Genomic DNA, 25,621 nt, shown 5'->3' with positions numbered 1-25,621 from the left:
AGTATGTGCGAGAAACCAAAAGAAATATTTCGATAGTAACAATTGATCATTGAAATCGTTATTGTATATCATTATATAAAATAGTAAAATTCGACCGCTGAAAAAGCGGAAAAGTCGTTTCAAAAATTATCGAATTATTATTGCACCATTTTCTTTCGATTTTGCTAAAGCAGCAATATTGATTGACATTCCTGCGTTATTAGCAGTTAGAAATATATTAGCATTTAATGAATGATCACAAATTGAATAGGAAAGTTACACAAGCAACGATTTAATTGCCGAATAACATAATTCAACCAATCCATTGCACAAAAACTGTTATCCATACATTAGTTTGTAGTATTACGAAAGTTTACAGACTATGCATTATTGCTACTGATCTTGATCGCAAGCAAGTCGATCATTATCAGAGGCAGTTTCACAGTTGTCGATATAAGTCAAACCCGGTTTGACTCGAGAGTTTACAGCTTTCGATAAAATATGCATTTTTGTCACTGCCGAGTGAAAAATCGGTCGATCGTAAATTTTCTGTCAATTTTCTCAAATTACGATCAAAACAGCCCCATATTACTACCAACTCATCGCAGTTTAGTTATATTGTACACTTGTGAACATTTGGCAACGTTAGGCGAGGATGCGTGGAAATTTTGACGTAATTCTTTCTTATTATAATAGAAATGTGCAATTTTTATATGCATTTTTTTATTTATCCCGGTCTCGAACGATTCAGATCTAGGGTAGATATTGTTTAGGAACATTTCCACACATACCTTGACAATACGTTTCCATCATCGTTCCATATCATTAATTAAGAGAGGGCATAAACATTAACTTTATTTATTTATTGTATTTATTTAATAAAAGTTACTTAAATATAATACACAGATTGCCAACAATGAACATTTCAACATCGGCTTTTTATTAAAGTCTGCATCCAAACATGTTTTATGAATTTGAAAAGTACGTTAAAAACGGAAGGAATATGTTTTCTAATCTTCATATAGTTGTTGCTTCTACACTCTCCTGGATGCTTTTTCATTATAAACACCAATATACGCACTAACTGTCCTGGTTTCTGTCTAAGTACATACCTACCTCGTGCATGTTCCCCAACTCCGATTGAAGTGCGTATCCAAACTTGTTTTATGAATTTCCAAAATAAACGGAACGAATATGTTTTCTAGCGGTTATTTAATTGTTGCTTCTATATTCTTCTCTGTCTTTTTTCACTATAAATAGCAATGTCTCTCATGCAAGTTCCCCAAATCCTTTATGCTTTACCCTTGGTATCAAAAATTTGATTACGCTTTCTATTATTCAGCTTCAGAAGCTTATCCGACTCCATTCTCCTTAACAAAAGCTCTTATAATTATCTGTTAAGTGGGCATTTCTACTACGCTATTGTATGCTGGTGGAAGAAAAGTGAAATGGAAATTAATAACTAATAAACAAATTTATAAAAGATTAAATCTATTAAAGGCACGGTTAAATTAAGCAAAAATATATACACAATAAATAATTCCTGGATACCATACTTTATCTAAATTACAAACAATACTATGTATGGGAAGCTTTAATTAAATAACATACACAGGATGTGTAATTCCTTTAAGAAAGCATTAAAAACTGTTCCATCCCTTTTGAATTTGTACCATGATCAGAACTTAATGCTAGTAATTATTCGTTACCGTTCTCGAAGAAATGGAAATACTTTCTGCAATTCAGCTTTTGATTTGCAAGCCTCCAATTGTGGTAAAGTCTCTACCAAATTGAGCAGATATATTTGCAATTGTTGACGCCTCTCATCCACAAACTGCTTATTCATATTACCAAAACGTTTTTTGCCTGGAAACTCAACAAGGACCGCGGAAGGATGCGTTTTTAGTAGAGACTTGTGTAGTTTATTAAAATCACTGTAACGTCTCCAGAGAGACCAATGCTCTAAATTTTGACGCATAGTGATGTGAATTTCATATAAATAATACTTTCCGGTAGTAGGCCGTTTAGATTTATGCAATTTTACATGAGGAATGGTTATTAGAAAATTGGTGGCAAAGGAAGATGTCGGATCTATTCCACTTTCTTGAAAATGTTGTTTCAAGCGTCTAATCAATTGACGATTCTCTAAGCTTAATTGAGCAACTCTGGTCTCTAGAAGATTGCAACGTTCGTTAGCCTCTTTAAGCTCATTCTCCAATTGCAAATGTTGCTCAAGCTGACAAACATCTAATTGTTCTGAACCTGTTGTTTGTAACGGAGAAGAGGAGGTTTTACTATACAATGAGGAACACTCGCTTTTGTTTTCGTTTATATACGCTTCATTAGAAGAACACATCGAAGATGTTGAACCATTAATAACATCATTTTTGGTAATAATATCAATATCTGTTAAAGATTTTCGAGGATTGTCTTCTATGGAAACTGCTGACGATAAATAGTTGAGAGGCATTAAAATCTCCTTTGCAACTGACTCATATTCTTCCGTAATGTTCGTGTCGACATATTCAATATTATCGGTTTTTATAGGCAAGCTTTTAAGCAAATCTTCCGTAGAATTTGCGGTTGCAATATGCCTTTCTACGACATTGCTTTTATTTTTAGTTTTATTTTTCACTTTAACCGGCGCTGGGGCATATATAATAGGCTCATCTTTTTTCTCAGCCGGAGATCGGAAAGCAGAGTAGGCGGTTTTTAAAGGAGAATTTAATTCACACTTATCCACATTCAAGGCAAACAGAATGGTATCCAATGATTTGATTACATGCGGTAAAGTTCCAGAGAGGTTTTCATCGGTTAACAAAGACCAATGAGTATAATACGATTCCAATTGCTTTGGATCAGCAAGCCACATTAGCAAGTAGCGCTCCAACGAATGCTCATTAAGGCAAGCTCTTATAAAGGCCCGTCCACGTCCGCATTTTGTACTAACAAAATTCAATTGCTCAAAACGTTGTTTTTCGTGATTTGTCAAATACTGCTTACAAAAATCCCAAAAGCACAATTCGTTGCAATCGGCCAACCCATTACGACCTAATCTGGAACCAATAACAATTTCGTGCATATTCTGAAAGAGATGAGCCGCAGAAATTACGAAGGTCGGTTGTTGTTGTCTTAGACCATATTGGAAAGCTTCTTCCAATACTTCACAAAGTTCGAACACACTTTCGTCATTTTCGGTAGCCAATTCGCTGCGGCCTTCAAAACGTTTTCGACATATAGCAGCAACTTCTTCAAGTCTGGCATATATATCAAACCTCCGTTGATGAAAGGTGACCGTATCTAACTTAATTTTAGGTGGTTGTTGTATTTCCTGTGCCACAGCATTTTCTTTTTCCATTGGACATTCTACATTACTCTCCACTTTCGCCCCTTCCGAGATATCAGTACCATGCATATTTACGATTATTATTGAAAAAAACAACAAATATTTACGCCCAAATATGTTATTTATCAGATATACACATAAACTTTGAATTTTATAAGACGAAGGTGATTCAATTAATTATTGAGTAATAATTATGTTTTCTTTTTCGACCTGTTTATTGTTTTTCGAACTATGCTTTCAATAAGAAGAGAAGTTTGTGAATAAACAATTTTCTTGACAAATACAAATTGTAAGCACTATCCTCTTTTTTCCGTTTCTTTATTTGTAAGAAACAAAAACGTAAAAAAATCGTGCCCTGCGTCTGTCGTTTTCTCTTTACCAAAAACAGGGTTGTATGTAAGTTGGGGTTTTGTTTAGAAATTATAAAAAAAATTGACGATCTTTTGGAGTAAAATTAGCATTTAATAACGTTATTCAAAACAAATTTTACATAGTCATACACACATAATAGTTCATTTTTTAATGAATCATGAAAATAAAATATTTTAAGCGGGGGAATATCTCATAAAACTTTGCCTCTCTTCTTTTACCCCGTTTTCTATGCGGTTTATTATCGTATGATAAAACGTACCACTTTGAAAAAGAAGCAAAAACAACAAGACAGAAAACTCATGTTAGTCTAGAACGTATCATAGGCACCTAACACATACATCATCTCAAACATTAAACAATCTTTTGCCTTCATTCTTCCCAAGATTACTCTTCTTATTTACCAATCACAGCTTTTCCGTCGTTACGCATTGAAAGCTACAACTGAGCGCGTAAGATTGGGTAGGCACACAGCATAGGCATATTTATCAATTTTAAGATATAATAGAAAACTCCAAAAAGTACTCCAAAAAAGTAACCTGCTCCGCCAATCAGAGAATTTTTTTTTTCTTATTGTTCTCATGAAAAATTGTGGTTAGCTAAAACATCCTGTAAAATTAATTCGCGCCTCTAAATTACGAAAGCAATAATAAGTAGTTTATATCAATAATGTAAATAGTAGTGTGTAGAAAATAAACACATGTAAACAAAATGCTAAAGCATAATACGACAACAAAGCGTAATAAAAAACAAAAGCAAAGATCAAAACAACAACAATGCCGACAATGCAATGTTAATAAAAGGCAGAGTTTATCTCGCGACCACAGAACAGAAACAGTCATTCAATAAGAAATAAGCAAAGCGATAAGTTCAATAAAGTTAAAAATAACAAATTTCTTAAATAAAACGATTACTTTTTTATACTTGCTTAATAATTTTTTGAAAGCATATATACAAATACAAAAAGGAAAGCGACGAAAAGTGCAGTGTTGTTCGAACAAATTTTTGTTTGACAAACAAGCTTTTTTCCTATCTACAGCCCGAAGAAAAAAAGAAGGAAATAATAATCTATAACACTACATTTTAGTTAAAAAGTTAAAAAAAATTTGGACGATTCACAGACCTGATCCGTTTTTTGACATCACATACTAAAATTTTTTTGGTCATTTCCGTAAGCACAAAATTTCAGAACAAAAGAATAACAAACTTTTGGTGAAAAAATTTTAGCGAATCAAAAGTGACTTCATAAAATTGACAAAATTAGAGTTAAAAAAAAAAGGAAAAGTAAGAATTAATAATTGCTGCAGAACAATCAACTACGATTCCAGCTTGCTAAGAAGAAAATCAATGAATAATTTAAGCAGCACATTGCGTCGCTATCCAAAGACCGTAGGCAGCATTGGCATCTTAACCACGTAAGCGAAATGCAAATTAAAAAATTGATGAGGCTTCCTACTAACAATATTATCTAAAAGAACATTACAGTCTCAGATTCTAAAATCCTCTGACCCATTTCGTATAAAAATTTGGACTAACCAAAAAATAGTTTGAGCAAATATCGTTAGTCATTCATAAAGCAAACAGGGTGTTCGTTTCCTTCTGCAAACAATAAAAAAATAAATAAATAAATAAAACAGTAAACATATTTTACGAATACGAAGAATTTTTACGTATACGTTGGCTTTGTAAACAAATATTTTTAAATCATTGCGAACGTGCACGCAATTGTGTTTAACAATATTACAGAAAACAACAACAAAATATTTTGTTTTTCTTTAATCTACAAAGCAAAACGTCATTTTTAATTAGATTGTTGGCTAATAGCACACTATTATTTGTTAGCTAAGAATAATATCGAAAAGTAAACAAACAAACAAAAAAATAAATCATTTAAATCTTTAAATAAATCTATGTTTTTACGGTAAACAAGAAACCAAAACCTATAAAAACCTATAAAGTACAGTTCTTTTGCTCATAATTTTAAGCTCTCTGGGAAACCAGTATTTTTTGATATCCATTTCACTTTTATATATGTTGCCTAAAACTGAAATTAGGCCAAATACACGTAAACATACAGATTATATGCCATTGCCGTAGCCAAAGCAGAACATGCGATTTTGTTAAAACGAGACGGAAACAATGAAACGAATGTTGTGATAGTTTTCAGTTTAGAGAAGGAGGGTAAAGCTTTATTAATTGTCTGATGACTTCATTCAAGGCCATTGAGAACATGTATTTTAATAATAGCTATCAATTATAGCGGCATTTGCTCAGCTATTACACGTATAAATAAATTATTGCAGTCACATTCACGTGAACAGATAGACGCGTGATGTAAATCAAGTATAGTATAAATCAAAAAAGAACATTTTTTTCTTCTAGCTGCGGTTTTATTCTCTACGATAAGCACAGATTTCGAAGACTCCTTTCGAAATTTTTTGATGAGAATGTTGCGAAGACTGAAAAGAAACCACAACCTGATTACATTTATATCAAATATCACATTTATAAAGAATCGATGCGTAAGCTCAAGCAACAAGAAGAAGATGAAAAGAAGTGGATAAGCATCATTATCAATCCTATTGGTAAATGGTGGAAAGCTGTTAAGCATTCAGTGGCTTGGCGTTTATTGAATATAGCACAAAATGGTTCACACCACGAACGCCTTAAAGCTGTGAGGCAATTAGCTCGTATTGATCATTTAAAAGACTGGGACTTTCGTCATTTGGCTCAAATATGTGACGCCAGAACAGCTGTATCACTCGCCCGATCTGGTGCGGATACACGATGGTTTGTACCCGTACGCATGAAAGGTTGCATAAAAAATCCAAAGTATGTTTTATCGGAACTGCATGACATATTATCGCATATGAAAAAGAAGAAGGAATGTGTGCAGAATTTTTTTAGTAGGTACTTCCCCGAACAAGATCCGGTGGAAGATATATGCGAATTTTTCACCCAAGAACAATTAATCACACTAAACGTCCAAGAGAGTGATTTGTTAAAGGAAGTAACGTCATTTTTACATCATGTTACCAAAGATCCTGACCTAGCAGAGCAGTTTATGTTGGAGGGAGGTCTGGTACATTTAATGGATTTACGTAAGATTTTCGCCGAAGATAATGAGGCATTGTCCACGTTATGTAAAATTCTGGCAAATTTATCTGTGCTGCCCGATAGCGGTGAGCATTTCTTCAGCAGTGGGTGGATTGGAGTATTGGCTGAATGGCAGCAGTGTCCAGATTTACGTTTGCAAGTCATTTCGGCCAAAACTATGGCAAATTTAGATCACGATGATCCTAACTACACGCCATACCCTGCAAACGTTTACCCTTTACATCCGCGATCTAGAACGCTTAGTAAACCGAAAGCTGATATAGTATTTGTTCACGGCCTCATGGGTGGCGTTTTTATAACTTGGCGTCAGAAAGATAGGAAGCCGAATGAGTTGAGTCTTTATGGTAAGAACGCCTTTTATACCAGCGAAACAGACGATGTCTTCCTTGTGGGCGAACAACGAAGGTGGAAAATGAACGGCAATGGCGACGACAACGGTAAGAATAACTCAGCGACGACCACAAACGAAGAAGAGGCTAAAGCAAAAGAGGACGAAATTAAAAATATGGAAGAAGCCGCGGCAGGAGTAGCAAGAAAAGAAGCAGGAAATGGTTAGCGGTTCTTTTTCTCTCAAAAAACACAGTTATTTCAATAAATGTTTTCTTAATTTTTAGATAAGCTTTTAAAAGCGGCCAAGAAACCATCAGCAAAGACTTTAGAGATTAGTGACGTTGCTACCAAAGAATTGGTGGAAACACTTCAAAATGAAGCCGAACTTGAATCGGATTGGGAGGTTGTCCATCCCGACGTTCCCTTATCAGCATCTGAAGATAGCACAGGTGAATTTAGTGTTGCCGGCAATAAATGGATAAATGAAGATAATGATGAAGACTATACTAACTGCTGGCCTATGGAGTGGTTGCCGGAAGATCACCCGAACGTGCGCGTGATCGGTATTGATTATACGTCGGCTTTGACGGAATGGTCCAACTTCTCTAAATATTGCCCATGCGAGAAGGGGCAAGGTTATATAGACGTTAGAGCTACTACGCTAATGGAGCGTTTAGCTACCTCGGATGTGGGACATAATCGGCCTATAGTATGGATAGGACATTCCATGGGTGGTTTATTAACTAAGCTTATTCTGATAAAAGCCAAAGACAGCAAAGATCCCAAAGTACAACAGTTAGCTGAAAGTACCCGCAGTATTGTTTTCTTAGGTACTCCTCACCGCGGCTCTCCTATTGCCAAATGGAGACAACATATGCAAGTGATTTTGTCACCATCCATTGAAGTGAAAGAGATGGAAGAAGATGCCCCCAAACTATTGACGCTACATCAAGAGTTTATGAAATGCCTGCACACTTGTTTCCGTCATGTGGACATTCTCAGTATTGCTGAAGGCGCTCCCACCATGCTAACCTCATTTAAATTCCCTCTGCATATCGTGACGGAAGAATCGGCGCGCATAGACTATGGTGATTTCTATGTATTAAAAGACGATCACCTTAGCCTTTCCAAACCCATATTCCGTCAATCCTTTCTATATCAGCGACTTTTAAGGGTGATAGAGGAAACGATAAATGAACAAAAATCGCCGCAGTCTAAATACGAAGCACCGACTAACCTAATAAAACAACAAGAGAAGCAAATAAAAGTCGCACCAACTTCATCCATTCAGACACTGATTTATCAGACAAAGGACATCTTGGGCTTTTTGCCTCAGCTATTATTTAAATTTTCAACTTCTTGAATATGTAAGGAAAGTAAGAGTGTTTGAATTTATTTAATTTTCTCAATAGGTGATATTTGAAAAAGTTGTAAATCGAAGATTGAAGCCATTGTCAAGTTAACGCTCTCATAAGTTTGTAGTAATTAGCGATTAGAATTTAATTTTGTAAATTATGTAATCATTCCGCTAATGTAACGTAGTTAAAACGACATAAGCTCACTTTTGAGTTTTTCATGTCCCTGTCACTGTCTTTGTGTACAAGCACTACAAAAACATATTTTGTGAATAAAGATAAAAAATAATATTCGATTAGAGCGTTATTTTCCAACCGGATGATTACGGCTTAAGGGCTAAGAAATTTGGATATTAGAACAATTGAAAAGCATTTACGTTATAAAATAATATAAGTAACGAGGTTAATGTTAATGACAAAATGAAAATGCACTGTGCACTGTATTCACAGACTTTTTATGTTTCTCTTTTGGAAGATGCCTTGTTACTACAGCTTACTTTATTTTCTTCTAATCATGAACTGCCAGCACGTTGCTCTTTGAGCTGTTCCAAACGCTTAGCTAATCGTTCTTGAGCCAAACGACGATTTTCAGCAATGCGCGCCATTTGGTCAGATGTGAGTTCCTTTATTATTTGTCCCGTAGTTGCTTGAGTTTGTGGTAAAGGATTAGCCTTATTATTAAAATTATCCCCGTGTGTATAAGGAGTAGACATCGCCGCATTGTCTTTAGAAAAGCTAGGTGTTGTGAAGTTAATACTACTGAAGGAATCACCTTCAGTTGTATATTTACTGCTGCTTGGTTGAGGTGTGCGGGGCGCTATTTTAGAAATAGCAATTTGTTCATCTAATAAAGCATCGAATTCGTCATATACATCATTAACCGGTATGTCGGTCTCCTCTTCAATTTCTTTCTCTTCTTCAGAAACGTTTTTATCAGTTTGTTTCAGACTTTCCAATAAGCCTAAACGGTAGCGCGACATATGCACTTGTAAAGGTTTTTTTTTGCCCAATACTTCAATTTTGCTAAGAACATCATCAAATTTATAGGTTGGGTACATACGATGTCCCCAATGCTGTAAACGTTTCATTATCTCATCTAAATCTTGCTTTTCATAGCCTTTACCTTTGTATACAATTTTCTCGAAATAATCCTCTAAAGTATGTATTCCTCTGGGACCGCTCAAAGTTTCAACGGTTAATCGTAATCTCGGATTACGTACAAGGCGTTTTTTTGGTTCAACTTTAACACCATCCGAATTTTCATCTTTGGTATCAAATAATTGTGTTTCATCTTCATTATCTCCAGGCAAATCGTCATAATTACGCAAGTCATCATTCAACAAATCATTGACGGCATCTTCATCACCAAATAATGACATTTTAACTTGTCGATTAAATAAAGAAAAATTTTTATTTGTTTATATTTCCGGACGAAGCAAAGGCCTTTTGCAGAGTATAGCTCTTTCCAATAATCGACGTGAAAAGAATTTTTTTGCAAAACTGATAAAAAAGAGGAGGAGTTGTCATCACTCACGTCTATGCTTATTTTATTGCAACACTGCACAGCCGGTGGTGAAATAAACAATAGAAAATAAAAGTTGTGTCGCATAAAATATAAGCTGCTTCTTTGTTAATTTTTATAATATTTACAATTTATTTTAAAGAAAATAGTTAAGAGTTTGATTAATATTCTAAATTTTTCCAAGAATGATAAAAAATTTGTAAAGCAAAAAATATATAACCCATTTCTTTTTGTAATAATTATCTCCGATATTTTTTCGTAATTAATAAGTTGCAAAAAACGACGAAGAGATGCGCAATTGTCCATTAATTGGGCGAAATGTAGCGTAAAGCATAAACTGGAGTAAACTGTCAGAATAAAAACAAAACCAATAAATTATTAACTGCAAAAGAATTGATTGTCAAACATTTCCATAACGCGAAATATGGAAAATAAATGTAATAAAACACCGAATAACATTAATAATAACAATAATACAAATAGTAAATACATGGATCATATGTATTGCCATACGAATCAGAATAAGGGTTACAATAATGTAGCTGTGGGCAACGCAAATGGAGGGGCTGGCTCTCCAAATGCTGATGTATTGGCCTTATTGAAGGAAAATAAACAATTGAAGGCGATGCTGATTTTGCATTTGGATTTGATACAGGAGCAAAGTGATCAATTGATAGCCAAAGATAAGCTGTTGGTGACGCAAACCGAAGAAATAGAACGTTTATCAGCGCGCAACAATTCTTTAGAGAGTCAAACGCAAGAATTGCAACAACAATTACAAAGGCAAATCAAAAGAAGTGGAGAACTTAGCACACTACCGCCACCACCGTTGGCAAAAATACAGTGCAAATCCAATGCTGCATCATTGGCTGTAACAAACAATTCTACGGTTACTTTACTGCAAACAATAAACAATTCTGCAGTTAATGCGACGACGGGAGTGCAACAACCTAATATTATTGGGGAGTGTAACGGAAAATTGATAAGCAAAATAATTTTGCAGCGTGTTAGTACGCCTGCAAAAAGGTTGCAGTCACTACGAAGTCCTCAAAGTCAAACTACTGATACAGAAAATGACGAGATTGAAGAAGAGGATGAAGAAGATGACATGGAAGAAGAGGAAGAGGAGGAGGAAGAAAACCCTGACAACGATGAGATTATGGACGATGAAAATAATGATGATGAGGACAATTGTCGTAATGGCGAAAATTTATTCTTTGAAATAGAGCGCGATCAGGACACAAATGAGAGCAAAACTAACACACCAGCCATTGAAATAGAGGATTTTGAAGATACAGGCAACAGTACAGAAGATAGTAATGAGGTTTTGGCTGTTCAAAGTAAACGTCTAAGATTACGACAGGCGGCTAAATTGTGTTTGACAATACCGCGAGGTGCCAAGCCAAGTGTCTCAATGGCCTTTACAAACAAACGGCAAGCAACATATAAGGCACTTACTTCAAACGCCAAAATACAGTCAGTAAGTGCGACCCCTCCAGCACCTAGTCGCGGCAAACAAATGCCCTTAATGCGATGGCACGCGCCAGATTTCCACACGGATGAGTCGGCTAGTTGCGATTCTGCCACTGAGACTGAAAAAGTAAGTAAATGACTTAAATTTCCTTAAAGATACCAATAAAAGATTACTTATAGCGTTCCATATCGGCAACACCTGTCTCCCCGTCTAAACCTGTTGTAAGCGTAAGCGAAACAAAGCACACCTATAGTATAAATCTTTTGAGCTCCACAACACATTCCCAGGTCCCTACGCGAGCAAAGGTCAAACGTTCTTATTTATCTACCTCTCAGCTTTATTGCGCGCGGGAGTGGGAGGATGAGGCTTTTGCTGCTGAGAATAATTACGAATTTATTAAAGCTGAAGCCAAAGCACTAGATGCAGATGCTCCTATGCTGGAAATACCAAAATGGACTGAACATGAGTTGACACCTTCATATTGTATTGAAGGCACGGAAGACCTTTCAGATGAAAGCTTTCTAAAACGCCACGCTAAATTAGAAGTCGATGAGAAGAGACGTAAGAAGTGGGACGTACAACAAATTCGTGAGCAAAGACGTATTGAAAGACTTAAACGCAGGCATTGCAAAGATGAGATTGCTAACAACCAGGAATCACCGATGCTGCAAAGTTTCTATCCCACTTCCGAAGCCGTACAAACGATATGCTTTATGCACGATCTACCGATACAGGCTTTCGGAGAGATGATACCACGTCTAGGAGGCAATATTGAACGAAAAGATTTTTATTTGCCTTGGTTGGAAAAAAATTTGCAGCTAAACGCACCAAGCATTAATAAAGGTGGTCACGTAGTGGCCACAGCGCTTGCCAGTACATCATCCACCCAGCTAACGCAGCAACAAATGTTAAATTCCTCATTTGTTTTTCTCAAAAAACGCAAACGTCAACAAAGTTCTTCGGTTAGCATTACCACCACTTCGCGTCAGCGTTCGTTAGCTGCCAAAACAACGAGTGCGAATTCGACTCACGGCTGTTTACAGCCTTTTACGGCAACAGCCGGCATTACTTCAGTCCATAGTGATACCATTAATCCTATCTCTAATAGTTCTACCGATGCTACTACAATTTCAACAATTTCGGGCACCACTAGTATAACTACCATGAGCACAGTAAATGAATTAACAAATTAATCTTTTAAAATTTATATTTGATCATATAGTTATCGTTTATATTTTAAACACGGAATGTTAAAAATTTAATGTTCTTCGCATTTGTATACTTGATATGTCCACTTGTTTGTTGTAATGATTCTTCAATTGAAAATTTTTTAACTTTGGCCTAAAGTGAAATTGTGATAAAATCTAATCTTTCAACGTATTGTGTTATGTTGTATATGGGATCCATATTTTTTAAATATAAATCATGTAAATGTAGCATGTGTAGGAAATTTATTGTGTAAAGGCTTTAAATTGTTTTAGGAATAGAATTTAATTTGAAAGACTAGAAACTGTATATAGATATAATAAAAGTTAAAATTGAGAACAAAGAATGGCTTTTTTTTATATTTATGCTTAAAGGAAATTTGAATATATTCACACATCTCTGTAGTAGGATCACAAAACAAAATTATTTTTTAAATTGGCAACACTGCAATATAATTAAAGATCAACAGTGAATACGGTAGAAAATTAAATTTTGGCTAAATTTGTATGCAAATGGTCAGCAAACACGTCCACAAATTTGGATTTGAAATAAATTTAATTCAAATTTGAAACAAATAATAAGTCTTCAATTTTTCCGAGCACTAAAATGGGCGACATTTTTTTCGTTTGCGACATCTGAAGTTAGAATAAATTATTATTACAACTTGGCATGATATATTGCTTAGACAGGTCTCGACTATCCAAAAAGAAATGTGTAAATAGTTTCGATTGACGGAACACTATAAAGAATATGTCACATATGCACATTAATTCGCTTATAATTTTTTTATCTCCTCTTTATAGTCGTTTTTGTAAGCAAGAAAAGCATCGATTAGCTGACTCCGTTTTATTTCGTCTCCCTCGTCAAAAACGAATTTAAACATATAAATGTCTGAAATTAATGAAATGTTTGCGTGTCTACCACTTATGTTTTATATAATTGACAAGACATTTTATTAAAGTTTACATTGAAGTTTCATTGAATTAATTAACTTATACCGAAGTCAAACGCATTTTCTATATGCTTCCCCGTTTATCTTTCATTTACAGCTTTGTGTTAAATATTTATTTGCCGAATTTTCCCAGATATCGTCAATTTCTTTGAAACGTTCACACCACAATTCTTCGATTAGTTTCCAGCCTTGTTCTTGGGTTACCAAAACATATTCATTGGTCGTATCTATCGAATGCGTGTAAGCACCCATAACCAAGCTTTGAGCCAAACGTGCTGCTACGCAATATTTGAGGTAATGTTTTTCATTTGCTATCAAAGGTTGTATAGTTTCAAAACCAGCTAAGAAAATTCCGCCGCTCTCCAAATTTTTAGCTTGTAAGAGTAAGTAAGTAAGGCCTATTGCAACTTCAAAGATCATGGGAGATTTGTTCGTGTCGCCAAAATCGATAACGCCCACAACTTTGTAATGTTTGCCATTATCCGATAACTGCACAATAATATTCTGCTCATTGTAATCTCCGTGAATTATCTGCATCGCGAATGTGTTTAACTTTTCTAAAACGTTTTTTTCGAAAGATTCTATGATTTCTTCTATCAACAGTTTCCGACTAGAATCCTTCAAAACGAAAAGGAAGTCACGCAATTTTGGAACCATTTGCAACTGCCAAGTGCTTTGGTGGCTTTCGTAAGCAATGTGTTGAAAATTCTAAGAGAAAGATATCAACAAGTAATGAAATGATTAGATAGAATGACTTGTTATTTTTATCCTTCATCGAATTTGCATTAATGTGTAATAGTAGTTTTGCTCCAATGACTAAACAAAATTGTATTTATGATGAGAACTGAATTCAGTTGAAAAGATTTCTAAACGTATTTAAATGAGGGTTTGAAACGAAATATTTCATATTGTTCATATAATCATGTTTGTGTCATATTATATATTCTCGGGTAAAAAATCAATGGTCGTGGATTCAAATTTCATATGCGGTAGAGTGTTCAGTAAAGCCGATAACCTAAAAAAATGGTATCACTTTAGCACTTACAATTTATTTCTCTGACTAAATTAATAATAATAACAATAGTATATATATGCAAGAGTACAAATAAAATTGCTTCCAATTTGAGGCGAAGGCATTATATAAATGAGATTAACCCATTCGCTACCAGAATCTCCAGGGGTACACGTTCATCACAGCCCATCAAGAATGCCATAAGCATGCATTCCTTTTAAATTTAATCACTTGCTTGCTAATTTCAGCACTTACTCTACCGCACTGATAATTTAGAATAATACTCTTTTACTTTATGATATCGCGTAATACTAGGCTTTTGCTTACTATTTTGGAGTTTCCTGTATTAATGGTAATAGTCAGCCCTTATATCCATTAATCGTATCAAAGATGTGCACGTCGTGAAGATGTTTTGCTTCATTTGCCCTTTGAATATTTTATCGAAGGATCCCTCATTCATTCGATACGAAGAAAATCATATACTTTATCGACAGTTGTAAACTCGCTACTAGTACTCGACACTTCGACAGTTATAAACCAACCCTAGTTTTTGAATATTTATCGGTTTCGAATTTCAGAATTTTGCCCAATATACGACAGATTTAAACAGGTCTCAATAAATTGTGTAAGCACGTCCCTTACATGCATGTGACGCCGGGCTGTAATAACAAATGTCTGCGTCACGTAAATGTAACGATTAGTAGCAAGGGAATTGATATTTATTACATTAATATATGTGCGGACGTATGTAAAATCCAGAAGGACGTCATGTAGATCCAGTTTTTATAATACCGATCGATTTGGAATCACTTTTTAAATAGTTCTAAGCTTGTCCGTCCATCTAAGCTGCTTGTCTGTTTTTCTTGTAATTAACCTCCAGGTCGCAACTTTTAAAATATTTTGAGGAAATTTCGTAGAACGCTTTATTCTGGCTCAAGGATGAGCAACTTTGGATATGGAATGGGTAAGACACATTTTTCGTTCACCTCCCATATAAACCCTTATTTGGGAAGATCGTTATATGAGTATCTGCATTAACCGGGATGATGTAGGGTATTTAATGGTGACTGCGTACCACTATAATGTTTTCGCTTATTTTCTGTATGGTTTAGATACTTAAAAATTCAGTCTAAACCGATTCTCTGCCTTTAAACTTACCCGTAAAGCTTTATTCAATTTCGCCAAATATTCGCCACTTTGAAATAATAAATAGTTTGTAATAGGAACTTCATGAAACAGTTTGCCCGGTATAAATTCCAATAGACGTATCACATGTTCACCTTCGTTTATTGTTTCGATAGAATAATATTTACCGTTAACATTTGGCACCGGCCGGGGACATTGAATTTTTTGTTTCGCTTCGAAAATACAGAAAAATAATTTTATAAATAATAAAATTATTAATTAACGTAACATAAATAAGCCAAGTAAAAAAGGAGTTATTTTCAAATTTGCGAATGTCTTTAATGAGAGGACTTCATATTTATATCTTTATACTCAGCATTGTAAGACGGGGATAAACTCATTTTGTTTTCTTTCGTAACGTATGTAACACCCAAAATAAGGTTTCAGCGACCTTTTAAAGTATATATATTCCTGATCAGCGTGAAATTCTGAATTGATTTAACCATGTCTGTCCGTTTGGGTAGTATTTGTTTCTGACACTCCCCTGGTCGCAAAAATGAACATATCGGCTTCAAATTGGATAAAAAGAAGAACAGCTTTTGCACGCAGCTTGGTTTTGAAAATGGGCCGGAGCAGAAACGTGCAGTGGAGTATAAACTTAGCGCAACTCCGTTTTTCTTAACAAAACTTTGTGGGTTTTGCTCGTCACTCAGAAATTATAAAAGTTAAAAGGCTGAAATTTTTCCAGATTTACTTTACGAAACCCTCTAGGTGTTAACCCTAGGTGTTAAAAGGAAAGAAATCGGCCGAGCCCGCACAAATTTACAAGTGATTAAATTTTATTTTTTTAACCTTTTTGATGTTTTATGCTTTCTTATTATGAGATAAATACGACACAATGTTTCAGATGTACATCTCCCAAATGAAGATATATTATCAGCCTAAAAATGGGTTCATTGTAAAATGAATGTGGCAGGTTTTAATAATACCACCGATATGGGTATCAAATAAAAGAACTGGGAGAGTAGAATGGGAAAAGGATTGTGGTGGGTATGCGAGATTCGGCCCAAGCCGTTTATAATTTTCTTATTGGTTTCTGTTATTATAAGCAGCATTATACAAATATGAAAACTTACCTAAATATAACAGTAATTGACTTTGAGCATCTATAAAGTCCACTTTCTTAGAATCCAAAGAGTTTATTATTTTCAGAACATAACCATGAGTGCAATGGGTTAATATAAACGGATTCTTAACATTACTAAAAATAAATATAATAGCCTCGATTAATTTGTTGTTTAATAGATTTGCAATTTAATAAATATTATATGTAAACTGGCAGTGTCGTAAATCCCTACAACAATTCCTAACATTATACGTACATAATGTCTATGTTCGTCTCGCTTGCCTATCGGCCTTCAGACCCGCCTTTTATTGCACCAATCGATTCAGATTCATTTTCTACATCAATTTAAGTCTGTCTGTCCGAGTAGTTTTTATTCAAGCTACAAAACGTAATTTTTGAGATATTCTGATGAAATTTGGTACAGTGGCGCTATTGAAAATGGGTCGAATAAGTCCATTTCTTCGACCAATCCCCATGTAACGCCCTATTCTAAAAAGTCATTATATGAACACACATAGAATGGTATAGGTTATTTAATCGTGAGTTGTGGGTCACTATAGTGCTTTAACTTGTTTCACCTTACTTCACATTAATAATTAAGACAGACGAAAGTTTCTTTGTATAGTCATGATGTTAGAATTAACTCCTTTCCTTTTTTACAGCGACTCATGCCATGATGTGACTCACAATTCCACTGCTAGAAAAGGGTGTTGTGTCTTGAATAGCAAGGATCCAAACGACCTAAAATTTGGGACAGAAATGCGTTGAGATTTAAGACGAACAAAGTTATTGCACAAACGCCGACTTATCACTCAATGATCACGATACTTATCACTTAGCTTTGGTCGATTTCATTTCTTTTGCTTTTGAACAAGTCGAGAGCTGATAATCAGAAAATAGTTGGGTAAAGGTTGCCGGGAAAACCATATGGTGTGCAAATATTTGAGAAGCAGACGGTTGAAGAGGGATTTCTAGCAAAACCGCTTCAGTCAGTTTGCATTTGGAAGAATTCGAAATAAGCTCGATCTATAAATATCCGTCTCTTTGCGGTAAGTGTACAAGCACTTTAAAATTGTTGTCGAAGGTAACGAATGCTGTTATGAATGGAAAAAAATCCAAGAACAATTGTAAAGAAATCTGTGTTCAATCCCTTTCAGTATTAAAGAAATCTTCGGAAGCGAGTTTCAATAAAGAGCAGGTGGGCGTTAATAGTTCCCAATAGACGAGTCGAGATTAATGTTTAAGTGAAGTTTCATCTTTTGCCAATAAGCATTAAAAAATCTTTGTAATGTAACTGAAGAAATACAAAGCATTGCAAAATATTATAAAGGTTTGAAGAAGATGAACATAGCAGAATAAGAAGGGAAGCAAATTGATAGTGGAGCAATAATAGCAAAATATGAAGAGAACGTTGATATCGACGAAGCTGTATATTCCTCGAGCACACAATCTTCCATATCAAGTGTCTTTCCCAGCATATGTGGTGAACAAGAATAAATCGTGTTGTCCGATAAAGCGAGACAAACTGAGATAATGTAAAGAACGGGCTAAATGTTTTATGTTATATATACTTGGTAATAGACATTTGACGTAACATCAAGGCATTAGCCAAAGAGCGAAGCGTATTTTTATCAGAAATCTCTTTTAATATTGCGAATTTTTTCAATTTTCGAAACTAAAAGGCTTAAGAAATTTCCTAATCTAACACTTACGGATCTTCTTTAACGAAATAGTTACGATCGTCGTAGGAAATTAGTTCGGTGATTTCACCAATTGTGACACCATATAGACGCCTCAATAGAGACTCTACATCGTCGTTGGTCACCTTAGGCTTGATATTGGAACCAGGCTCTAAAATTACTGTCTCCGGAGGAGGTTTGATCACTGCTTCATTGGTCTCCTTTTTATGATTGTTATTGTGATTGCTCGAGTCTTTCGAAGTCACGTCATAATCGTGATTCAAAGTATACGATTTACGACGCGATATATTCGACAATTCAACGTTATTCCAGGTATCAGCCATAGTATTTCAGAATGTTCTAAAGAAAAAAAAAAGAGATAAGAGAGAACAGAAAGTTATATTTAATTACGAGTTAACTTTGAAACATATAATAGTCTTAGCAAAAATTGTATCGTGAACCGATCGACGCATGTTTATCTCTCCTTTAGTCCATCTGTTTACTTGCCTGCGATGAAAGTTCTTTTGACCGAAAAAATTACGATATCAGCTTTAAATTTGGCCAAAAACATCAAAAGTTGTTGTACGTACGCTGGTATTTAGAACGCGCCAAACCGGACACGCCCAGAGTGCAATATAAAGTGATAACATCCTTGTTTTCAAAAACAAAAAATAGGTTTTTGCTCGTTAGTCACAAAGTACAAGAATAAAAATTTGTGTATTTCGAGGGTGCTGCTACAGTATCTCCACAAAATGGAAACATTGGCCAGGCCCACCCAATATGCTAGAATTTCATTTTTTTTTTGATTTTGGTCGAGTGGTGGGTATACACGAATCGACCATAGTCGAATATAATTTACTAATTTGATCTTCTCATTGACAATGCAAGAAGAAAAGACAAGCTTAATCATTGTCTGAATCGATCGGTATAATAAAAGCGCAAACTTAATATATGTGGTACAACAAGTGGTGTAGGGTATAAAAAAATGTATGTCCTATGAATTATCAATCCGCACATTTAATTTTAGTCAATTAAACTTCATTCTTCTAATTGTTTAATTTTGCGTCATCATTGTATAATAATATCAAAAAGAAGTTATATTTAAAACATTTTCTATGACTTATTTACATATTTATTACTTTTATACGGTGTGGTTATGCAACGTAAAGACGAATTCATTTGTTCCAGCTACGGCGGTATTATTAAACTGCAGGTGTGTCTTCTGTTAAAATAGTATCGGGAAGTGTCGTTAAAAAATACCATTTTTTTTAGTTTACATGTTCGCCGTTAATATAGACAGACTACAATCAGGCTAATGCTTACTACTATATTGAAAGCCTTCTAGGGGCAATTTCTCCAGGATTCATTTTTTTTCAAATTGTTTTTATACAATCAACGAATTTTAACCGCTCTCCATGGACGCAAATTTTGCGGCTTAGCAAAAGAATAATATTTTAGCCTATTTTCTGAAAAGATTTATAGCGGCATTTATTTTGTGTTCGTTCAAAGGCCAAAACACTACTTCACAATATCCTAACAATTGCTAATTCTAGGTTAAACACAAAAAAACAAGACGGACAGATGGACGGACAAGCTTCTGAGATACGTGGATGTATTAAATTTATGTGGTTGTATGCAATACCCGTAAGGACTTGAGATGGACTCACTTTTTACAGAAAGTGATTCTTAAATTGACACACAAACTTATTATCGCTTCGTAAAATTATTCTCAAAAATTATTTTATAATAATTATACCAGAAAAAGTTTTCATAGTAAATTTTATACATACTGTGAATTTTTTTTTTTTAATAATCAACATTGTGAGTTTTTTAAAAACTCTGTTTGTAGAAAGTTTTTTAATTTTTTTATTTTAGCTTTCATTTCAGTTTAAAATAAGTTATACAAAGTTCTTACCTCTTTTTATTAGTTTTACTTATTTGAATTAATTTTCAAAATATTTGAAATTAACCAGTAGCGTGAAACCAGTCGCTTTACTTTAATTAAATGATCTGCTTAAACTGTTTATTTTGTTATTTATCTCTCCCTTCTCTTATCAATTTTGCATTACATCTGATATTTATTTAGGTTAGAAGAAGGTAAATTAACTTGCTGAGCTGCCTTCACTGAATAAGAGAATGAATTTTTATCAGTTATTACTCTGATATATGTCGCGTTATCTTTAGAAATATAGTTTATTTAAGTAAGACATAAATCTAAAATATAAATGTTTCGCTGAATTGTTCAAAGACCTTATACGATAAATGAATGCATTTGTTTACTTCTCATCATACTTCTATGGTCATTGCCATCGTATTATTATAAATTTGTTATGGAATATTTCCTATCTTCTTAATTGATTTTTTAAAATCTGTTCTTTACTTAAAAAACGCGCACACACACATAACAACATCGCTCCTATTATTGTTATTTCATTTCAATTTTCGCACAATAAATCTAATTTAATTATTAACTTCTGAATGTATAGCTACAATAAAAAGAATGTCAACAAGAATTAAGGTGGCTGCATAAAAAAAACTCAAAAGACTTATACAATACTTTATAGATATGAATTGGATTTATTCTCCTTTCAAACGCCGCATGTGTTCACAACTCACCATGGAGATCAATTATTCTTTTTTTTGCAATTCTTTTGATTTTAGAGTACTGAAAAGGTGGGAGTTAAAAGAATGCCTTTAAATTCAAAAGTTGTAAAGTAACACCTTGCAACATTTGTCTATCCATCCGTAATACTTGTTCATATTTCGAAACCGAAATCTGAGTTATATAACGCAACTTCCTATTAAAAACCGAACAAAATTTCTTTTAAGTGCTACATTCATTACGCTTAAAAAGACTAACATTTCTACCCCGTAGGAATTCTTTTTTATTGTCTGCAATCAGATCAAATATCTCTCCTTATGATAATCTTCTCCAAACAAATTCTTCTTTATGTAATAGTTTAATATTTAATCATTCTCCACTTATTTATTTAATATTTATTTCTTTTTTAAACTTAAATGCAGAGGGTCACCTTAAAACTATCTCATGCTATGTAAATAAAGTTTATCATTAAATCTCTACTTCCCGTCATATTTTGATGATGCTTTGCATAATAGTTTTTATGGTTTTTGTGTTTGAAAACTTCATTCAGAGAGATAAAGAGAGAGAGAGAGAGAGAGAGAGAGAGAGAGAGAGAGAGAGGGCTTTATATAAATTAATTAAGTTTTTCTCCCGGTATTACACATATTTATCGGTAGTTTTAAATTTGACCTACAAAATTTATGTTTTAAATAGCTTCACAGGGTCACTTTAGCGTGTTTTTAAACCAACGAATTTCCATTTTACCTTAACAATTATTTGACTTATTTTGCAAAGTTATGATGTTCTTTTTTTATTTTAAACTATACGATTAGCTATGAAAATACAAAGCCACCGACATATATTAACAACAAACCACAAACCGCCGTAATGCTGAAGTAAGCGCTCGACTAAATATTAAATAAAAATTAATTTGTACAAATAATATAAGAAGCTAAAAGCTTCTTTACCAAGCTCACTAAACGATATGATTAATGTTTTTTAGATTACCCTACTACTACGAAACAGCTGTTTGCTTGAATGAAAACCTAACCTCAATTTAAAGTTTTTTGATAGCAAGGCATTTGCATTATATTTTTGAGTTTAATTTAAATAAATGGATTATTTATATTTAGAAATTCTTACAAATAATTTATCAAATGACGAAGTAGAAGTCTTTACTACCATACCATCGTTTATAGCCCTCTATGTCTACCGTTATTTAGAAAGTCCGCCAAATGTTAAAATAAAATTCGTGCCTTCAAATTTAAGCTGTGAAATGCAACTTAATTTTACGCATTATTTGCACAGTCAACCGCAAAAAATAATGTGCGAAGATTCTTACACGTACCAAGCCATACAAGACCTGCGCTTACCTGTTTATTATAAGAATGGAGATATTTTTGTAGCGGGTTTATGTGCCGTATGTCGAGAGCTGGTTGCCCGGCAAAAAAATGTACAAGTCCGCAAACTTTTAGGTTTTAAGGAAGGCTGTTTGATGTCACCTTCTGAAACTTCGGTGTGGACAAGATTCTGCGAGGTTGATATAGTGAAAGCCTTAAAACAGTTATTACTTTGTAACAGTCTAAAACAAAGCATAAAAGAAATTCCTGTTGAAGCGGTACGATTTGAGAAGCACATGAATGAACCTGTGCGAATGCATAATATATATAAACTGGCCAGGGAGCGAGCCAACCAAACAAAAAGCCAATTAAACAATGATATTAAAAAGACAAGGATAACGATAGATTGTAAAATACCTAAAGAGGAATTGCAGATAGAGCACAAGTTTGCTGAAGGTGTATTGTTCACAATAGCCGATTTAATATTATATCCTTGTCTGCGTTTAATATTTCACTTTAGCCGGAATATGCTGTCAAATTTTCCTTTGACTTGTTCATGGTTTGAGGAGGTTTGTATTATTGTGTGTTATGTAATTAACTTTCGGTTTTTAAAAGCATCCCTTTTTTTATTTTAGGTTGACAAACATGAACCTAGATGTAAAGCCATTTTAGATGAGCTTTGTTTATATCCAAGTGTTCATAGCGTTAAAGAAGACCTAGTTTCAATCTTGTCGATACCTAACTGTGAGTCTAAAAGTTTATATAAAAGTGATCCTAAACGTTATAGGCCTCGCAAACGCGTTTTTACCGCGCAAAGGGATGTGGACGCAACACTGAATAAATTGCAAACTCTACGATTGAATTACAATAGTGATTATTCTAAAACTTTTGACCAGAAGAGTATAGATTGGCAAAGGATAGAGCCTTCCCATGCCAAAAGTTGTGCTTTACCAGAAGAAAGATTAGAAAGGAAGCGACAACAATTAGAGAATTTGGCAAATGCTGCTATTTCTTTGGCTGAGCCAGGAAACCGAATTATCGATTTTTGTAGCGGTACTGGTCATTTAGGAATACTATTGGCTTTGCATTTACCGCAATGTACAATAATACTTATGGAAAATAAACCGGAATCTCTGCAGAGAGCAAAACTGCGAGCTCTAGAACTGAAATTGTCTAATATAAAGTTCTACCAGTGCAATATAGATTATTTTAAGGGTAAGTTTAATATAGGTACATCCTTGCATGCTTGTGGCACAGCCACAGACATAGTTCTGCAACAATGCCGGCAAGCTAAAGCGAACTTTGTGTGCTGTCCGTGCTGTTATGGTTCCTTACAATCGATGCCGCATATTACATATCCATTGAGTAAGCAATTTCGCCAGGTTTTATCGGAGAAAGATTTTATGTATGTAGCACATACTGCCGATCAAGCACATGAACTTGGAACTTTAAACTGTAAACCTGAGATAACAAAACAAGGGCAACTTTGTATGGATATCGTGGATACTGATCGCAAATTGCAAGCCGAAGACGCAGGTTATGAAGTAATTTTAACGCGTTTAAAGCCGGAAGATTGTACTCCAAAAAATAGATTACTGGTGGGTTTTCTAAAGAAGGAAAGTTGATATATTTCCACAATTTTTTTCTTTAAATTTTAATGACTTTTAAAAATATAAATGAGTACTTAAATAGTTAATGCCCTATAATTTATTTTACACAAATAAAAAGGTCATCATTTTTATAATATATAACCGGGTGCCGTACTTGGAGGCCTAATATTATAAATGAGGAACGAAAAATCTTAATTTTGACTGCCTCCTCGTAGAGCCAATACCAAGTGCAGCACAGAACCGCCTTGAACTTTATAATCGGCAGCAGTTTTGTCATCATTCCTGTGTGTTTAAACACTTGCGAGAATTATTTCTGGATTTATTATTATTGTGTTTTTAATTCTACTCACATTTGTTTGCCCGAGAAAATTAAACGTTGTTGTTGAGGTGGAATGCCTTCCTTCTCTTCTACACGCTCTTTGATACGATCAACCTTATCTGTAGGTTCTATATCGATCTCTATTTCTTTGCCAGTTAGAGTCTGTAAATACATTAGGATGCTGCCGTCATAATTAGATACAAAGATTTACAAGATTTTTTATGCCTTCTATGGGCAAATAACCACTGGTGAATAACAATGCGGTCACAAACCTTTACTTTGATTAACATTTTGCAGAAATTTTCCTTTTTTTAGTTATTTTTATAAAAGATTACTTGCGATTAGTTAAATTTAAGAAAATTTTTCTATAAAAATCCTAGGGTAGAAATGCAAAATAATGAATTATTTGACACATTCAATTTTTGCGAATACACTTTAGCAAACGTGTGCTAAATTCCCTGCTGAGGCAAAGCACAGAGTCGCTTATCATAAATAAAAAAATTGTAAAGAAATGGCAGCTCGTTAAATAGTTAAATACCCAATTTAACAACTTAAATGGTAACGCCATTCAGTCTGTTAAATATTCAAAAGTAGTCCTGACACTATCAATTCTATGTTTGCGTTGCTAACGCTCCATAATAACTACTAGTAGTAACTAGTAACTAGTTTTCTAGTTTGGACAAATACCGTTGCCAAGTAATAAAAAATATAAAATTGGGGGACTTGTGCCGACTGCCTTGCAAATTAGCATAGAGTATTACGTTCTTTCTGTAAATAGCATAGAGTATTACGTTCTTTCTGTAAATAGCATAGAGTATTATGTTCGCTTGTAAATAGCATAGAGTATTACGTTCATTCTGTAAATTAGCAGCAAATTTAGCTACTGTTTTGTTTAATTTGATAATAAAAAAAAAATTATGGCGGTCTACTTTTAGGCTAACTTGTAAAATTATTATTATTATAAATTAATTTCAGCTCTTTGCCCTTCAATTTCGGTTGGGACCTATAGTCTCCTTGCTTCGTTACGAAAACAGATTGCTTTTGCTAGCCTTGCCGTCACTTGAAAAAAAACGTAGATGTATACTCGGTGGTTCCTTCTTAATTAAGTTAATAAATGGTACTATCGATTCGCCGACATTACTTGGAGAGATAAACTTCAATGCCTCGATCTCAAGCTTT

The 25,621-nt window shown here is 34.2% G+C and overlaps 7 protein-coding genes across 10 annotated transcripts; 3 read left to right on the top strand and 4 right to left on the bottom strand.

The window, feature by feature from the left end:
• Positions 1-840: 840 nt before the first annotated feature.
• Positions 841-3,670, bottom strand: LOC119635509 (sorting nexin-29). The gene has a single exon (XM_038030334.1). The coding sequence runs from the start codon at positions 3,392-3,394 to the stop codon at positions 1,685-1,687; it is 1,710 nt and encodes a 569-aa protein (XP_037886262.1). The 5' UTR covers positions 3,395-3,670; the 3' UTR covers positions 841-1,684.
• Positions 3,671-4,575: 905 nt separating this feature from the next.
• Positions 4,576-8,795, top strand: LOC119635252 (protein SERAC1). Its single transcript, XM_038029938.1, has 3 exons — positions 4,576-5,109; positions 6,077-7,362; positions 7,426-8,795. The coding sequence occupies exons 1-3, from the start codon at positions 5,042-5,044 to the stop codon at positions 8,502-8,504; spliced, it is 2,433 nt and encodes an 810-aa protein (XP_037885866.1). The 5' UTR covers positions 4,576-5,041; the 3' UTR covers positions 8,505-8,795.
• Positions 8,796-8,895: 100 nt separating this feature from the next.
• On the bottom strand, positions 8,896-9,995 carry LOC119635255 (protein TIPIN homolog). The gene has a single exon (XM_038029944.1). It carries the CDS (start codon positions 9,873-9,875, stop codon positions 9,009-9,011), a length of 867 nt encoding a protein of 288 aa, XP_037885872.1. The 5' UTR covers positions 9,876-9,995; the 3' UTR covers positions 8,896-9,008.
• A 220-nt stretch (positions 9,996-10,215) lies between these two features.
• LOC119635253 (protein male-specific lethal-1) lies at positions 10,216-12,772 on the top strand. 3 transcript variants are annotated; one of them, XM_038029941.1, is made up of 3 exons: positions 10,216-11,618; positions 11,672-11,713; positions 11,780-12,772. In XM_038029941.1, exons 1-3 carry the CDS (start codon positions 10,443-10,445, stop codon positions 12,683-12,685), a joined length of 2,124 nt encoding a protein of 707 aa, XP_037885869.1. In that variant the 5' UTR covers positions 10,216-10,442; the 3' UTR covers positions 12,686-12,772. The 3 variants fall into 3 exon arrangements, with proteins under 3 accessions (XP_037885869.1, XP_037885868.1, XP_037885867.1); XM_038029940.1 differs by having other exon boundaries at positions 11,672-11,719; XM_038029939.1 differs by having other exon boundaries at positions 10,218-11,618; positions 11,672-12,772.
• An 869-nt stretch (positions 12,773-13,641) lies between these two features.
• Positions 13,642-22,078, bottom strand: LOC119635254 (hydroxylysine kinase). Of its 2 annotated transcripts, XM_038029942.1 has the most exons (6): positions 21,939-22,078; positions 20,508-20,716; positions 18,626-18,952; positions 16,924-17,048; positions 15,821-16,020; positions 13,642-14,358 (listed from the first exon to the last, which is right to left on the bottom strand). In XM_038029942.1, the coding sequence occupies exons 3-6, from the start codon at positions 18,934-18,936 to the stop codon at positions 13,738-13,740; spliced, it is 1,257 nt and encodes a 418-aa protein (XP_037885870.1). In that variant the 5' UTR covers positions 18,937-18,952; positions 20,508-20,716; positions 21,939-22,078; the 3' UTR covers positions 13,642-13,737. The 2 variants fall into 2 exon arrangements, with proteins under 2 accessions (XP_037885870.1, XP_037885871.1); XM_038029943.1 differs by lacking the exon at positions 21,939-22,078 and having other exon boundaries at positions 20,508-20,962.
• A 202-nt stretch (positions 22,079-22,280) lies between these two features.
• On the top strand, positions 22,281-24,157 carry LOC119635301 (glutathione S-transferase C-terminal domain-containing protein homolog). Its single transcript, XM_038030056.1, has 2 exons — positions 22,281-23,082; positions 23,149-24,157. Exons 1-2 carry the CDS (start codon positions 22,288-22,290, stop codon positions 24,136-24,138), a joined length of 1,785 nt encoding a protein of 594 aa, XP_037885984.1. The 5' UTR covers positions 22,281-22,287; the 3' UTR covers positions 24,139-24,157.
• Positions 24,143-24,874, bottom strand: LOC119635302 (NEDD8). The gene is made up of 3 exons (XM_038030057.1): positions 24,715-24,874; positions 24,474-24,604; positions 24,143-24,405 (listed from the first exon to the last, which is right to left on the bottom strand). The coding sequence occupies exons 1-3, from the start codon at positions 24,730-24,732 to the stop codon at positions 24,315-24,317; spliced, it is 240 nt and encodes a 79-aa protein (XP_037885985.1). The 5' UTR covers positions 24,733-24,874; the 3' UTR covers positions 24,143-24,314.
• Between the last annotated feature and the right edge of the window lie 747 nt (positions 24,875-25,621).

Source organism: Glossina fuscipes, unplaced genomic scaffold (genome assembly GCF_014805625.2).
Source record: "Glossina fuscipes isolate IAEA_lab_2018 unplaced genomic scaffold, Yale_Gfus_2 26, whole genome shotgun sequence".
Lineage (NCBI taxonomy): Eukaryota > Metazoa > Arthropoda > Insecta > Diptera > Glossinidae > Glossina > Glossina fuscipes.
Note: the sequence above shows the minus strand (reverse complement) of the source record. Positions and strands in the feature narration are given on the sequence as shown.

Bases quoted from the DNA above. Each gene is read 5' to 3' on its own strand.
- LOC119635509 (XM_038030334.1), bottom strand. From the start codon at position 3,394: ATGCATGGTACTGATATCTCGGAAGGGGCGAAAGTGGAGAGTAATGTA.
- LOC119635252 (XM_038029938.1), top strand. From the start codon at position 5,042: ATGAATAATTTAAGCAGCACATTGCGTCGCTATCCAAAGACCGTAGGC. The intron at 5,110-6,076 runs GTAAGCGAAATG...TTTTTCTTCTAG, and splicing joins AGCATTGGCATCTTAACCAC to CTGCGGTTTTATTCTCTACG. The intron at 7,363-7,425 runs GTTAGCGGTTCT...CTTAATTTTTAG, and splicing joins AAGAAAAGAAGCAGGAAATG to ATAAGCTTTTAAAAGCGGCC.
- LOC119635255 (XM_038029944.1), bottom strand. From the start codon at position 9,875: ATGTCATTATTTGGTGATGAAGATGCCGTCAATGATTTGTTGAATGAT.
- LOC119635253 (XM_038029939.1), top strand. From the start codon at position 10,443: ATGGAAAATAAATGTAATAAAACACCGAATAACATTAATAATAACAAT. The intron at 11,619-11,671 runs GTAAGTAAATGA...GATTACTTATAG, and splicing joins CTGCCACTGAGACTGAAAAA to CGTTCCATATCGGCAACACC.
- LOC119635254 (XM_038029942.1), bottom strand. From the start codon at position 18,936: ATGGCTGATACCTGGAATAACGTTGAATTGTCGAATATATCGCGTCGT. The intron at 17,049-18,625 runs GTAAGTGTTAGA...ATTTATTTTTAG, and splicing joins TATTTCGTTAAAGAAGATCC to TAATGTTAAGAATCCGTTTA. The intron at 14,359-15,820 runs GTAAGTTTAAAG...TCTTTCTCTTAG, and splicing joins AATTGAATAAAGCTTTACGG to AATTTTCAACACATTGCTTA.
- LOC119635301 (XM_038030056.1), top strand. From the start codon at position 22,288: ATGGATTATTTATATTTAGAAATTCTTACAAATAATTTATCAAATGAC. The intron at 23,083-23,148 runs GTTTGTATTATT...TTTTTATTTTAG, and splicing joins CTTGTTCATGGTTTGAGGAG to GTTGACAAACATGAACCTAG.
- LOC119635302 (XM_038030057.1), bottom strand. The intron at 24,406-24,473 runs GTGAGTAGAATT...TTAAACACACAG, and splicing joins ATTTTCTCGGGCAAACAAAT to GAATGATGACAAAACTGCTG.